This window comes from Ananas comosus, linkage group 4, assembly GCF_001540865.1.
Source record: "Ananas comosus cultivar F153 linkage group 4, ASM154086v1, whole genome shotgun sequence".
In the NCBI taxonomy this organism is placed as follows: domain Eukaryota; kingdom Viridiplantae; phylum Streptophyta; class Magnoliopsida; order Poales; family Bromeliaceae; genus Ananas; species Ananas comosus.
The window spans coordinates 3,839,414-3,855,914 of record NC_033624.1 but is presented as its reverse complement, the minus strand read 5'-3'; the positions used below and the strand labels follow the sequence as shown (position 1 = coordinate 3,855,914).

Sequence of the window (16,501 nt, the reverse complement as noted above, 5' to 3'; positions counted from 1 at the left end):
TTTTTATTTTTGTTTTTTACGTAAGTTTTATTTTTCTTTTTTAAATTTTTTTTTCTCTCTCTCGATTTGCGTTCCGATTGGGAGAGGGTTGAAGTGACGAAATTACCCTTACGTTGGGGCATATAATAAGTTGGCTAACGTTGGTGAGACAGGGGTAGTTTAGGCATTTTGTTTACTTCGGAGAAGACCCCGTCGGCGCGGTGCTAGTTCACCATCTTCTGGTCAAGCACCACTTGGATATATAAACATCTCATATATTATTATTATTATTATATTTTTTAAAATACTTAAATTTTATTTTAAAATTTTTATAATATTTAAAAGTATTTTTAAACTTTTTTTAATTCACATCACGTGCTTTCTTACTGGTAGTTGTCATCGCAAATTTATAGAATAAAAAATAAAAAAAAATTAAAATGCTTTTCAATTTTTTAGTTATTTTTAAAAACATCGCACCAAATTATGTCTTACTCGAAAATTATAATTTATTTGAATATTGTGTTATTTTATCATACAGTAAAATTTATATGATATGATATGATATTTATATGGTGAATTCTAATATTATCACAATTATCAAACTCAACTAGTTTGCAGCATTTTTAAAATATTTTTATAATTTTCGATACTCCGAAGAAAGATATCTGAACATCTCCTTGTAAATAAAAATGTTGCTTATTACGAAACAACAAAAATATCCCAATATGATAAAAGTAAATTGCATTTAAACAAGCCCATAAAAATACATCTATACACATAAAGCTTATTTTCTAACCGTATCATTTTAATGAAGTGTTTCGTCTAAAAACAAAGAGAAAATAATGATAGAAGAGATACTACAAAGTAAGACTACAGGATTATTATTATTATTTCTATTATTTGACTATATACTTAGGGAATTGTCTAATTTCCACCTAACATATAGAAATTTTATGAGATTAGGTGGAATTGCACTATACTTGTGGAAATACAATAGAATTGTAGAGAACAAGTTCTATGCAAAATGTACTTTTACCTACTTGCTGGCATCTTAAATTAAAACTTTTTTTTTTCTTTTTAGTAATCTCACCATACCACGTACAATATAGCAAAGTTGCAAACGAAGCTTTGAATTATATGCAGCCAAATTGAAAAATTTATGGTTGTAATATATACATTAAACTAAATATAATTGCTGTATCTTCAATTGTACTGTATTTATAACTCTATCAAATTGAAGGATCTGATACTGACCCACCCATTTTTTTTTGAGTAAAAAAGTCCAATGACTAATTTATTAGTACAAAAAAGAATTGCACCATATAAAGAGAGACTCGATTAATAGAGTCTTTCGAAAGTATATTAACAAAACTGGTAGGAAGAGAGCTAGCGCAGTTAAACTAGTGCAAAGAGCCCAAATTTTCAGTATGTTTAGAAATCAATCTGGCATCCGATTTGTCTGTCAATAAATCTTAATAAAGAGAACTTCATCCAATTTATCCACGCAAGCCCTATACTTCAAAATGCAGTTTCGTAGACACCGATATGTCTCATCTATATCATGCAAATAAGAGTGCAAATTTTAGTAATGCTTATTTAGTAAATTTCTAGTAGTAACAACATTAGAGGGAATTCAATCAATAGATTTGAGTGTCGAAGTGTGCCATATATGGAATAAGTGGATTTCAAGATATAGAAATCAGCCTACTCGCTTTAGGCCAATCGAACTGATAGCCTGCTGGTAGGTTATTTGGAAGATTATAAATGATACTATTGTTAGAAAGATTAACACGGATCCCTTTCTAGCTGTTAATAAGATAAGGTACTTGAAGAACTTGTGGGAGGAATTCACCTCAGCAAAGTAGCTACTTAGTATTTTGTTAAATATTTTTTTGTTTTTCGTCTCAACTAAGGTCTATTACCTTATTCCTTAGTCTAGTTCATAATTTTAATGAATGAAGCGAGTAACAAACTATCTTTTTCTAAAAAAAAATAAAGAGAGCAAAATTTAAGAATCCAATTCAATACCAGCTTTCATAATCCTCTTTTCAATTGCGGCCACAAAGAGCTTCCTTCAGGGCAATGCATTAAGCTTAGATAAATGAACTTGCTTTGACAGGAATAGCACCTGCAAAAAGTAGAAAAAAAACAAGGGAGGTTACCAATTTTAGGAGAAGTCGGCGGTGGATTTTACGTGGACGCACAAACACGAGAAAACGGCGCCGATATATGTATCGACGCCGACTTCTGTTTGAACTCGCAACAGTGAGTGCCGGATCCGAAGCCTTTTTACCGACTCCGGAATCCCACACGTGCGACCGCGCACATGCGATGCGGGCGAGCCCGTTCCAAAACCCTCCACTCCTCGCCGCGCTTCTTCTAAAACCCTTCTTCTTCCCCTTCCGACCATCCTCCTCCTCCTCCTCCTCCTCTCTCTCCCTACCGGGAAAAACCCTAGCCATGGCGAAAACCCTAGACGAGTCCCACGTCGGCATCTCCTGCTACGTCTCCTCCCTCCCCGGCTTCCGCGGCGTCTTGAAGCAGAGGTCGCTCCCTTCCCCCACTCTCCTCCCTTTGTCTCCCCTCCGCCTCTTCTATTCCTGCCAAATCTCTCAATTCTTGTACTTTTGATTGGGATTAGGTACGCCGATTTCATCGTCAACGAGGTGGATGGTGATGGAAAGATCGTTCGCCTCACCACCGTCGATCTCCCTCCAAACGTAAGATTGATCCAATTTTTGTTATATAATTTGGTTGTGTAACAATGCCTTTTAGACTACATTCATCTAAGTATTGTAGGTTGATGATGATAAAGAAGAAGAGAAATCTCCTTCAATTGATAAAGATTATTCCAGTGAGATTGAATCATTTCGGTCCCTATGTGGGGATGCCGATGCAGAAGCTTTGAAGGAACTTCTTGGGAGAATCTCATCAAGTCCAGAAAGTGATGTTCTGCCGATCATTCTTTCTCCAGATTCTGATAAGTCTCATCGAGCGGTTAGTTTCAGAGGCTACATTGTGTCTTTTATATTTCTTTTGGGGCATGAAGTTGCAATTTTTAGCTGTTCAGGATGTTCATAACTTCTTCAAGAAGAACTTCAATTTCTTGGTCACCGATACGGTTGAAGGGTCGGATGGGAACGAGAGATGCATTAGGGTGAGGTTCAGTTTGAAAGAGGCAGGAGGTGGGAGCAGGAGGGGGAAGAAGCGGAAAAATACAGGCCATTCGGATTCAAATGATGGCAGGCCGTTTGATAGCAGAGGATCGGATAGTTGGCCAGAGCATCTGGGCAAATTTCTAAGGTGTTGGTTCACTGCTTCTGTGCAAAAATTTAACTGTGTTTGGTTTTCTTTCGAAGTTCCTTTATTTGGATCTTTGGCTGCCTTTGTTTAGCTTCAACTATAATCAGAATTGTATTGCAGTCGAGTAACCATTCATTTGCTTTGTCTTTTGGGCCTGTTCGGCCCAGTTAGTTATGTAGAACTGCTGTTCGAGTTTGAGCAGTTCAAAAAATCGCCAACTCCTTTTTCTTTAGATATCTCCTCAGCAGCTATTGTTGTTGCAAATTCTGAAGTTTCAGATTGAAGCTTTTGCTTTTGGTACCCAAGAACTTATTTTTGTTTCCAATCACAAAGGCTTCCAATGGGAATGAAATACTTGCTGAATGGTTAGACACCTTCTCGTAGTTAGCCAATAACAGTTTTTCTGGAAACTGTTGCTTTTCTAGAGCAGAGGCTGTTCCAGAAGCCAAGCCAAGAAGATACTTTTTGTTGTCTGAAACTTGGATTGTGCTTAACTGACAATGATGCATTTTTTAATACTGTTACTCTACATCTATTGTTAGAGTTTACTACTAACTTTCTTTGGTTGATTGCAGAAAGTGTATATTTTCAGAAGCATATTTAGATTGGTGGTTTGCCGTGTATGCTGCATTGTTATCTTGGAATTTATGTGAAAAAAAATTTGTTGATTATTTTAACAGGAGTCACATATAAAATTTACGTATGTGGTGCTATCTGTGTGCTTGTGTTAGTTCTGTTTGATATCTACTATCTTTAGTGTTGAAAAAGAACCTATGTCCAAATTCCAATAGTTAAACTTTAGGTCTGTTGTAATTTTTTTGGGTTCATCATAGTATCATACAAATCAGACGACTTCACATACCAATATTTAAATTCTGTGTGTGTGTAATTTTTTGGGTCCATCATATAAATCAAAATACTTCACATACCAATCTTTAAACTCTATGTGTGGTTAGTTATCTTATTATTCCTCATCTTATCCTGTCAATTTTCTGCTTTAAGTAGTGCATGCATCATGCTTTCCAAAATAATAACCACATTTCTGAGCGCTCATTAGGTTTCACCTTTACAAAGAGAACAAGGACACTCAAGAGGCCTTAGGAGTTATTGGAAAGATGCTAGGGATTCAGGTATATCACAATTCACCACTATCGTCTCAGCTATAAGTGCTCGTGTTATTCTGTTTTGGTGCAAATGCTCATTGACTTACTTTATTCGTTACTGATTGTAATTTTTGACAGCAACGGTCATTTGGTTTTGCTGGTACAAAAGATAAACGCTCTATATCAACACAGAGGGTACCTTTTTCCTTCAATATGTTGAATACTTTCTCACTATATTTGTCCGGATGTGTATCGAAGTGCATGTGGGTCCCTTTTTTATCCGTAATGTTCTCTAACTACCAGAGTTTTACTATCTGAAAGAATATATATATTTTTGGGTACTACTAGGCGACCATATTCAAGCTGCACGCCAATAGATTAGCTGCTCTGAATAGCAGACTCTTTGGTATTAAAGTTGGAGACTTTTCGTAAGTGCTTATGTGTGCTTAATTATTTATTTATTTATTTATTTTTGTTAACTTACTATTACTGCAAATAATTACCTGATGAGCGAGAGTTTACTTCTGTCGTCTAGTTATGTGAGAGAGGGGCTTGTCCTTGGTCAGCTCTTCGGAAATCGGTTTACAATTACTTTAAGGTTCTCCTTTTCCTTCAATGGTTGTTACGCTGTGACTTATGATGATCATATAAGCTACATTTGTTGAATTGGCACAGTTGTGCTTATCTACATATCTTTCTAGAGGTGTTGTTGCAGATTCTGAAGAAACTGTTAAAACTGCTGCTGATGGCTTAGGAAAGAACGGTTTCATCAACTATTATGGTTTGCAAGTTACGATTTTGCACTCTAGAGATTTGATTCTATGGAATTAACTTTTTTGCAATTTCTTGACATTTAAATAGGAGATTCTAACATATACCACTGCAAAATCATTATTTACACATATATTCCTGTTTCTGAATATATTCATACGTATGCCCCTCAAATAGGCAGTTCCTTGTGAAAATGCCCTTAATTTGTGGAGTCATCCATTTCATCCAATTCATGGGGGAAAGGTTTTCTTTTGTATTGCAAAAGGTTTTCTTTTTTAAGATGGGCTTTTCTTCATTAAGTAGAAGGGTATACACATAGAAATCAGGTTTTGGAGGGCATATGTGAGAATTAAGATTTTAGAGGATATATATAGAGAAGGATAATTTTGCAGGGGTCTTTGAAATATTGCCTTGTGATTTCTGACTCATTTTGGACCAACTGTTTTACAACCACATCAGCGTTTTGGAAGTGGTTCTGTACCAACTCATCTTGTTGGAGCAGCATTACTTCGAGGAGAGTGGAAGGATGCTGTCTACTTGATTCTTGATCCAAGGGAAGGAGATATCCTTAAAATTTGTTGACCTTGTATCTTGTACATTATATGAGAAAACTCAAGGCTATTCAAATATGTCATATTTCTTAAAAAATCTTGCTTCTCCTTAATATTCATCAAACAACGTGCTGATGTGAGAGAGGCACGAGAATTTTATAAGGAACATGGTAATATTGATGCAACACTAAGGAAGCTGCCTCGTCATTTGGTAGCTGAGAGGGCAGTTGTAAGTTTTCTCTATCGAAACAGATGTTGCTTTTTTCATAATATTTTACATAAATTATTCCCAGTGGTTTGTTATTGGTTTCGTTTTCCCTCTCTACAGCTTCAGTGTTTGAAGAAATGCCCTGGTAACTATCTGCAGGCTTTAAAGGCTATACCTAGAACGCTAAGAATGATGTATGTGATTTCTTCATTTATTGATGAGAAAATGCACAACTTTTTTCTTTAAACTGCTGAAATATTCCGATAAAGAGTATTCTGTATCTGTATCTCGTTTTCCATTTTTCTGAGAGCAGTATAGGTAGTTAACTGAAAGCAAAGTTGAATCTTTTATTCTTGAATGCAGCGGTTTTCAGGTTGGGAGAAATTTTATGAGAATAACATTTTTTATCCCCAAGTTATCCGCCTATCCTGATATAACCGAGGACAACAAGATTTCTTATAATTTCTAGTTACTACCTGATTAAATATATAATATCAACATTTGTCACGTAGGCTGCTAGCTACATTTCATATCACCTTATGTTTGAGCATTATAAGAATTCAGTTTACTGACTGAGCAGTTAGCAATCTCAATTTTCCTCAGAAAAGAAAAAAACTTGGCGGTCTGGACTGGGAGATACTTTGCATCGGATAATTCCGTAGAAGGGATGAACATTGTTGAGAGTAAAAATTAATGGGTGTCTTTTGCAAATTTCCCACGCTTTTTAGTAGTAAACCAGATGCATATCTAAAATATAGATGGTAACATCAGTGAACTTGTGGCTTTCATAGGATTCTTACCAGCCTGCATGCTTTCAACAACCAATTAATTGTCCTTTTAGGCTGAACCATATGTGCTTGTTTTCTAGTTTATGCTATGGCTCATTTTAATGCATTGAATGCCACAGAAAAAAAAATCCTGGTTGCCTTTGATTAGAATACCATATTGCCATATCACTGGAGAGGTTTGGTCAATGTCATTTTTTGTTCAATGATAGCCAACATATTTTCAAAGGAAAAAAGTTTTCATGCTATTATCTTCAGAAAAAAAAAATTCCTACTTATTTTGTAAGAAAAATTAATTGGCATGTACTTATATGCCATGTTGAGATATAACTTAATGTATTCATTAGTTTGAAATTTTATCTCGTGAAATATCCTCTGAAATAAGATGAATGGGAGAATACAATCCATATGGCAACTCCAAATAGTTTGATTATTTCTTGAAATTTTCTTTGTAGGTATGTGCACAGTTACCAAAGTTACTTGTGGAATCATGCAGTTAGCATGAGGGTACAAAAGTATGGTCAGTGCATCCTTCCTTATAAAACTTAAATTTCCACGAGAATTTTTTTGGACATTTAATTGGAGACACTAAACAAAATCAAGTTTATTATTGAAAACTTTAATTAAATGGATCCAAATGAAGAAAGAAACAAAAATTTATCCTTTCAGAGTTAATTATTAGTTGTTGTTGTTACTTTTCCTATTTATGCATGGAACGAACTGGAAATAAGTAATCAAGAGGGAAGAAATTCCTTGTGAAATAAATTTTGAGAGGAACTACTGTGGAGTAAATTTTTTTTATTCCTTCTCTCAAGAAGAAAATTGAAATATTATATGTGATATGAAAGGAGAAATGCCATTTGTGCACAGTAAGTTTCCTCTTATATCTGGTTTATTTTTCTTTCTAATTACCAGTCCCATGCAGCTTATCGTAGAATGTATTTGTTGAAACTCCAAAGCAGTGCTCTATTTTAGTGTACTTGTTATTTGTTGCTAATTATCATTTATTACAGGTGTTTCACAGGTTGCACTAGGTGATTTAGTTTATTGTAAAGATAGCTCTCCTGTAGATATGGTTAAAGTCGACAGTTCTGAAACTGAAGACGATTTGAATGATGGATCATTATTAGAGGAATCTGGTGAGGAAATTCCTGATGAAAAGGTTCAATTTGTGAAGGTTAGTTATCATAGCTTTCATGGAAAGTGCTAATATATGCCTGTAATGCTTCGGTTGAAAGATCCTCATCAATATATGTCTATATTGACAAGATACTCCTTAGTCTTTCTATTACACTTTTGTTTTTCCCTCTTGAGAAGGGGTCAAAAAAGGAAGAAAATAAAGTGCATTTGTGGGCCTGTTTGGGTGTTGGAATGCCTTTTTTTGGTATGGGGATACATTCTTTTGTTATGGCAACCTAGGAATTTGATTTTGATCCATTGAACGGTCCTTGTAATCACAATTTTTTTAGGATAACACTCTCCACTTATAGGAAATTTAATATATTCACAGAAAAATGACTTACAAGCCTGTATGTATAAGCAATGTAAATATCTTTGCCTACTTCTTGTCAAGAAATTGCGACATGCAACTTGAGAAAACAAAAGAGAAAAGCTGAATAAGATTTCATACATCCAAATAAGCCCTTAGAGAACAAGAAGCTTCTCGATAGAGGTGAAAAATAATTTTCTTTTTGCCCTCACTTTTGGAATAGCTTATCTATTCGTAGAAAAAGGAAGCTTCAAGAAAGTACGCACATGGCTAAGTCGAGAAATTTTTCTGTGGCTGGAAAATGAGCTTTTGGGCCCTGAAACAAGAAGCTTCAATTTGAAGCTTACCTCTCATTGCACGTCGAAACTGTTGAGGGTATATAAAGGAAACATCTGTTAGGGTTGATCAAACAACTCTACTTAAATAACACTTTTGCAGGGATTCAAGAAACTCTATTATGTGAGGTGGAAAGTAAGATGCACCCTGAGAGGCGATATTGTAGCTATATCCTATATTCTTTTGCTGCATCTTAGAAAGTTATTCTCTAATTTTCTTGCTATCATGGTACATTTTTGCCATATTTAGGATGGTCTTAGATATCCTTTTAACTGTATTTGAGACAAGTGGCATAGTTACATATATCTTACATCTTGACATGGTTTCAATTGTATCTCTTACTGTCCATATGTGTATGCTTATCTTAGTTCTAAACTTTATCACTTTTCACAAATGTGTCTCTACTCTCTACAATTGAGCCTTCTTTAACTAAGATTGAATCACTGGTTTTTTGATAGACAGTTGATTCTGAAGATTTACAGAAAGGAACCTACACATTTGAAGATGTTGTGCTTCCTTTGCCCGGGTAAATTTAGCATTGTATTAATTGTAGCCTCAAGTATGGATTTTTATGTAATTCTGCTTTAATTTGTCTCTGCAGATCAAGAATAATCTATCCCGGGAATGAAGTCGCTAACTTGTATCATGAAATGGCAACAAAGGCAAGTCATAGCTCTCTCCCAATTTTTGGGTTTGGGTCTCTTTTCTTTTTCTCTGTGGGGTGGGCGTGGGGTGATTTTCAAATGAACTGGTATCTCTGTGGTTTTACGTTCCCTCCCCCCCCAATCCCCTCCCCTGCGCTAATGGTTGATGCTGTATTAATATCAACTTCGGTTGCCTTCCTAACAGTTTGACTAGACAGGCTACAATTAGATTATTTCATCGTCTTAGAATCTATTCTATATTATGAATTATCAGTGTCTTTTTGGTCGAAGTGGCAGGCGAAGGGAGCACGAGCTGGTGGGGTAGGGGGCCCAGGTGGGGGGATGGGGTTGGGTAGCCATTTTTTTATTTTAATTTTTTCCTCTTTTCACATTGCAATATAAATTTTGATTTTATAATATTGATCACTTATATGTAGATTATACAATAAAAAATAAAAAAGAAATTGATAGAGTAAAGTTAATATTTATTTAAATAAATTTAGTTGCAAGAATTACATGAAGCATATTAACTAAATCCGTAAAGCTAAACGATGCATTTAAATTTTGAAGTCAAAATTTATTGATTGACTCAAATCTATTTTGGAGAAAGGTTGGACAGTAAAAACAAAATTTAAAAAGGTTGGATAGTTGATTGAAAATGGTTCATAGTTCAAAAAAGTTCTATATGTTTTTACTTTGATTTTAATTAATATCAAATTTCAATACTATATTTATAGTCTGATGAGCGATCACTTTCACATTTAAAGTCTTTTAGAATATATAAAATATGATTGGTTGACTTTTAATTTTAACACTTAGGCATTGTAAAATTTATTAGGTGGTTTAATATGTTTTTTCCTCAAATAAAATTACTAATTAAACAAAATCGATCGATGCTCAACTTTGTATTCATTTGGAATAAAATTAAAATATAAAAAGGGTAAATTACACTTTGGTCTCAAAATATAAGAGCCAACACTTTAATCCTCAAATTTTAATCTGTTATATTTTCTTGCTCAAACTCTGAGGCACGTGATGCTTTAATCCTCAAACTTTAATTAGTTGTAATTCTTTACTCTAATTATGAGTCATATGATATTTTAATCCTCAACTTTTGTTGCTGCTATAAATATTATTTAGGGAAAACTTCAAAAACCCCCCCTGTGGTTTCGCACTTTTTCATTTTTAGTACCCTGTGGTTTAAAGTGTATCAAGTTAGTACCCTGTGGTTTTATTTTTGTATCAAGTTAGTACCCTGTGGTTTCGCACTTTCTCACTTTAGTACCCTGTGGTTTAAAGTGTATCAAATTAGTACTCTGTGGTTTTATTTTTCTTTTGATACACTTTAAACCACAGGGTACTAAAGTGAGAAAGAGTGAAACCACAATGGGGGTATTTGATGTTTTCCCTATTTATTAATTATTTTTATACTTTTTCTCTTATTCTTTTTTTATCCTTTTTATATTTTTATTCTCATGCTTTTACTGCAACAACTGTTATTTTTTCTTTAGTTTCTTTTATTTGTATTCCTTTTATTCTTTAACTCTTCTTTTTTATATTGTTTCTTTTTTTTCTTTAGCTTTATTTATTATTTGTTTCTACGAAATCGATCCGCTGCAGCTCTTTGTTTTTTTCTAACAAGACCAATCTCTTTTGTGTGAGATTTGAAATCCCAGTATACTTTTCTATAGAAACCTTAACGATAAATCTTATTGGTTAAAATTCGTCGTTTGAAAATTTGGGCCCTCATCCAACTATTGCGATACTCTTAATACCACATAAGGAATATGACATGAGCTTGAAGTTCCTGAAAAAAATAGAAAATACTAAGTCCAACTAAATTGACCAAATGAGACATGATCGTAACTAGACTTGACAAACCTCTTGGTCCTGATCAAACTGCATTAATTAACTTCTAATGAGTAGAATCACACCCTTAAGTTAGTACTGAGTAGCTCTGTTAGTAATTTAATCTCTAAAATATGATGATTATTGCCAAACTCTTGACCATCAACATCAGGCAGCATAGCAGTGTAGTGTAAGATATCTGAATTAGCTTTGCAGACAATAATTCACTTTGAAACATTGATTTAAAATTAAGTCTTATTCTTGGAAGGGTTTTTTCTTCTTTCATGGAAACTAAAAATTTTCTCTAAGAACTGTATGACAAAAGCTTATGAGGCATTGCTACCTGCAACTTAATTCCATTGACTCAGCAACTTAACTCCATTTAGCAACTTTAATTATCTCACATTAAAATTCTCCCCAGCAGCCGTGTAAGGACCACAGAATATTGTAATGAAGGGAATGAATGATGAGTAATTGGTTAAACAGCTCCCTAGACATTAAATTTGCAGGATGTTGGTGTATCTTTTGCTATTCAGTTTAACTTTTGCTAATTTCAATTTTGAGCTATTCTGGCAAATGGGCTAGAGATTCTGTTAAATTTGGCAATATCACTTGTTGTTAATAGAGGTGATGATACATGTTTTGCCTTGAAACAACTAAACATACACACCTATAATGTAAGCTGTTGTTAGCAAATTACTTGCAAAATGATATATCAGAAATCATCTTTCAATTAACTGTGCTTGAGCATGAATTGAAACATCTGATAATGAAAGTTCTGTAATAGCTCTAACAGTTAGGATCACTTCCTAATTGGTGACCTCCCCTTTTGCTTTCTGATGATTCAGGATGGCATCAGCTTGATAGAAAGTGCTCATGGAGTAAAGTAAGTTTCGTCGTGCTGTATATTACTACATTTGTTCTGCATTGCACTACTGCGGTGATTTTCTTAAAGTTGTCTTTTCTGGTATTTTGTGTCACGTATTAAAATCAATTATATTTCTGTAATCTAAATCCCCTACGTCAAATACTAGGGAATTTTCAATTACGAGTATGAAAGGAGGTTACAGACGGGTATTCCAGCGTCCTATTGATTACAGATGGTATGTGAACCAAAATCTGAGTTATATACTTTGTTGAGTGGGATAATTTGGGTATGATACATATCAATTTCTCTTCCCTCCAAAACCATCATTCAAATACATGCTTCTGTAAAATCTGAATTTCCATATATATATAAACCTCAAAAGTTAAGTTTCTTACAAAATTCTTTACCTTATTTTGGGAGCCATTCAATTTGTGGGGGAAAGTTGGTTTTGTATTATAAAAGGTTTTTACTGACATATACCCTTTTTTTTCGTACAAAATTTTATATGCGGAAAATCAAGTTTTATAAAGTGTTTATGCAAAGTTCTATATGCAGAAGAATCAAGTTATAAACCTCAAAATTCAGCTTCTTACAAAATTCTTTATCCTATGTTGGGGAGCCATTCAATTTGTAGGGAAAAGTTGGTTTTGTTTTAGAAAAAGGTATTCACAGATGTATAATTTTTTTCTTGCACAAAATTTTATATGTAGAGAAATCAAGTTTTATAATGTGTTTATGCTAAAATTCATATTTCACTAGAATATGTATGTAAAATTTTTTGATATAAATAGGTTTATTTAGAAGACCATTTATATTTTTATCTTTGAACTGATGCAGGGAACTAAGAACGTACACAGATGACAATATATCCTTGGCAGAGACTGATCTGGATATCATGTCCAAAAGCACACCTAGTGATCTAACAAGGAAAGAGCTACTCACCAATGGAGACTCGGCCAAAAAGTTGGCTAGTCAGAAGTCAAAAGGTTGGTCTTTATATATATTTTTTTATTTCATTGCTGTTTTTATTATTTTCTTTTTAGTTGTCTGTTACCTGTGTCGATGCAGGTGAAATTGATATGGAGCTATCTAAAGTCGATTCCATTTCTAACTCAGATGCTTTATTACCCAAGATGGCTCTGAAAATGGAATTCACTTTGCCAGCTTCATGCTATGCCACAATGGCCATTAGAGAGTTGCAGAAAAGTACAACTTCGGTATGCCTCATTATCTGATTCTGCTTGTACAGCTCATTCAACTTAAGTCTCTCTTTTGGCCTGGCACTTGTAATGACTTCTAGACTTCAGAAATCGAAAGGCTTTAAGAAACCAAGCATTTGGTTAGCCAGTAGTCAAGTTTTTGCTATAGTGGCAAACTGAAGTAAGCTTTTGGGCGTAAAATGCAGAATTAATAATTTGAAACTTTTGATTTTGCCAAAGCAAGAAGCTGAAGCAAAGTTTTAATGAAAGAGCTAGTAGTACTTCTTCAAACACTTACACAAAAACTCCAGTCAGTTCAAGCCATGCCACCAAGGCAGTGCTTTTTTTGTATTGCTGTTAAGAAAATCATTATTTAATAAAATTCCTTGAATAACCTTCTCTGCAACCAAAGCAGAAGCTCCAAATTGGAGCCTTTACTTTGGGGCTTAGAATCTAATTTCCACTTTTCATCATAGTATAAATCTCTAGATAGAGATGGTTGTAGCTGAAAGCACTTATAGAAGGTAGGCCAAAAAGGATTGTGTACATGACATCGGGTTGGGCTTTATGAATCATCAAAAGAAATGAAGTGTGATCCCTCTCATTGTACCTCCTTCTCCACTCAATTCTTTATTGAGCCATCTCCTCTTTAAGCTCATTAAATATTTCATAATCTCCTTTAACCATGTAATTGTCACCTGTATCTATTTACATCACCTACTTGAATGGCCTCACTCTTTCGAACTAGCTCTCTGCTATATCATCTTCAATGCCCTTCTTGATTGAGATTGACCTCCGAGTTCTTCCCTATTCCATCTTTAATTGAGATTGATCTTTGGGCAAATTTCTTTCTTTATTTAGTCCTGCATTTGCAGCAGTACACACCCATCTCAACATTCTTATTACCACTAGTCCTTTCTGTTTACATGATGTTTTGCAATGACTAAACAGTAATGAACATAAAGCATGGCAAGATGCATTGCCCTCTTATGATTTTTTTTTTTTTTTAACATATTTTTCTTTTTTCAACATGGTATAAACTAACTTAAGCCAGAACTCGTAAACTGCCAATTTATGCATTTTATTAGGCTTGCTACCTATTTCAGACTTTGCATTCGGATTTTCTTTCAGATTTGTTGTTCATATCTTGCTTGTCCTGAAAATGAGGTGCTAGGACTAATATTTTTTTTTTTCCTGCTCGCAAAGCAGGTTGCTTTCCACAAAACGCTGAACCCTTGTACTGGGTAGTATCTTTTGTTTCTTTATGCATATCAACAAAATCTGGGATCCTACTTCCAGGAAAGTCAAAATTGGAGGAGCTGGTATTCATAAATTCTTCTCTCTTTCCTTTTAGGCCATTTTTCACAACAAACCCACTTACATTTTGCAACTTTGCAACTTTACAACTTTGATCCAGCTTTTGTTTTTGCTGTTATGAATCAGATTATATATTTATGGATCAAAATACTCCTGTTGATACTCTGATGCATATCAAGGAGTGATCGGGGTATTTTCCGCCCATAGAGGAAGATTTTGATCCAAAAACGCCAAAAAGAAAAAATGCAAAATAAAATAAAATGGTAGATTCTTTTCTTTATCCTTCCGTCTTTATAATAAACTACTGGCGAAAGTAGTCATCGTATTATATTACTAATATTTTTGGTAAAATATTCAAATAGTCCTTGCACTATCCTTATATTGCAACTTAGTCCCTACTATTTTTACTTGTATACTTTAGTGCCTAATATTCTCATATATTACAATTTAGTCCTAGCCATTGAAAAGAATCCAACCTTTTCTTGTATGACCACTTTATCCCTTCTATGATGAACATGACCGATCAATTAAGTTTTACTTAAGGCTAACTTATAGAAAACCCTCTTATAAATACTATTTTTTTCATTTTTCCTTCCTAACTTTCAAAAATATATACTTTACTGCCTCAACATTTTAAGTTGTTTGCATTTAGCCCCTTTTCGTCAGGGTTTCATCAATATTCTGTCTATTTATTAATTTATATCGAAAATGCCCTTCAAAATGACAGAGATATATTAAAAATTATTTTTTTAATAGAAGTAGGGGCAATTTGGTCATTTTGCCCTCTCCATTAACGCTATACCCTTCTGAAAACATTTTTCAAATTTTAAGGGGGCAAAATGTAAGTTTTTAAAAGTCACAAAGGAAAAAAAGTGGGCATTTATAAGGGGGTTTTCTGTAATTTAGCCTTTAAATAAGTTCAAGATAATATATTCAAGATAATATATTTTTTTAGGGAAAAGTCAAATTTTAAAAACAGTTCAGGGACTGCCTTGCTATATGCTAAAGATCATGGCTATTATAGTTTGAGGATTAAGTTGTGACACCCTAGGGCTAAGAAGAATCCTACATCAGATGTGTTACGTGCATGGGCATATAGTGGTGGATAGGCTAGACTTGATAACTAGGCTTAAGTATTTTGGGCCGGTGAATTTGAGCCCAACAGGTTATTGGGCTTAGGGTACCCAGTTAATCGAGCTGCATGCTCTGTGATAGGCGATTCCTCTTGGCCAGTGGTATCGGAGCAAGTCGGCTAGCAGGAAGTGCGAGACGAGGTCTCATGACATTAGGACTTATGTGTAATTGATGGACTGTATGTGTAATTGATGCTGATGAAGACATTAGGACTTAAAATCTATGACATTTCGGAGCTAAGATTAGTCCCACATCGGATGTGAAGCCCAGACTGGATAGGCTAGACTTGATAACTGGGCTTAAATATTTTGGGCTAATGGAGGATTTGGGCCTAATAAGTTTTTGGGTCTAGAATACCTCCTTGGGAAGCGGGTTGTGGCATAAGTTTTTACCAGTAGTGAGACTAAATATCCATACATTATACCATAATATTTTTGATGCAATTTACATATTTCCAACGTAGAAACTATTTCTTGTTGACAGTGAAGCTGCTCCTGCCGACACCACAAGAAACTGAAAGCGTCTAATAAGCTCGCAACGCAGCGAGAGTGTGCATGATTAAGCAAATCATCGAAGACGAGGATACCTACTGCTTTCTTCGATCTGTGAACTCCCTTTGCATTTCCTCTTAATAGTTCATCAAAGCTTCAACTGGTAAAAACTGTATCTTAATTATTTGCTATGAGCTTCTCCGTGGCTTTATTTTAACTTAAATATGTTGTAAGCTGGTTGTAGGACGAGGTCTAGGTTACTTACAATGTCATGGTAACATTATTAAGGTTTTTGTGATATTTCGTGCTTATTCGTGTGGCACTTTTGATCCTTTGCCGGTCTGTTTGCAAGCTCATATTTGTACTCACAGAAAAAGGGCCTTTTTTATTATTACTTTGTATTGTAATAATGCTAATTAAGCGACTCAATTCTGTTTAAGAGCTCTTTTCTGAAAGAGCACAGATTCTTTCCAAA

General features: G+C 34.4%; 1 protein-coding gene across 8 annotated transcripts; it reads left to right on the top strand.

Moving 5' to 3' along the window:
• Window positions 2,296-16,420, top strand: LOC109709160 (pseudouridylate synthase 7 homolog). 8 transcript variants are annotated; one of them, XM_020231243.1, is made up of 23 exons: window positions 2,296-2,525; window positions 2,621-2,699; window positions 2,779-2,976; window positions 3,050-3,282; window positions 4,340-4,412; window positions 4,524-4,580; window positions 4,734-4,813; window positions 4,921-4,983; window positions 5,087-5,174; window positions 5,616-5,718; window positions 5,833-5,936; window positions 6,036-6,109; window positions 7,156-7,220; window positions 7,714-7,877; window positions 8,984-9,051; window positions 9,127-9,187; window positions 11,866-11,903; window positions 12,052-12,120; window positions 12,723-12,871; window positions 12,954-13,102; window positions 14,291-14,406; window positions 14,528-14,664; window positions 16,019-16,420. In XM_020231243.1, the coding sequence occupies exons 1-21, from the start codon at window positions 2,311-2,313 to the stop codon at window positions 14,330-14,332; spliced, it is 2,172 nt and encodes a 723-aa protein (XP_020086832.1). In that variant the 5' UTR covers window positions 2,296-2,310; the 3' UTR covers window positions 14,333-14,406; window positions 14,528-14,664; window positions 16,019-16,420. The 8 variants fall into 8 exon arrangements, with proteins under 8 accessions (XP_020086832.1, XP_020086836.1, XP_020086835.1 ...); XM_020231247.1 differs by lacking the exon at window positions 14,528-14,664 and having other exon boundaries at window positions 13,002-13,102; window positions 14,294-14,406; XM_020231246.1 differs by lacking the exon at window positions 14,528-14,664 and having other exon boundaries at window positions 13,002-13,102.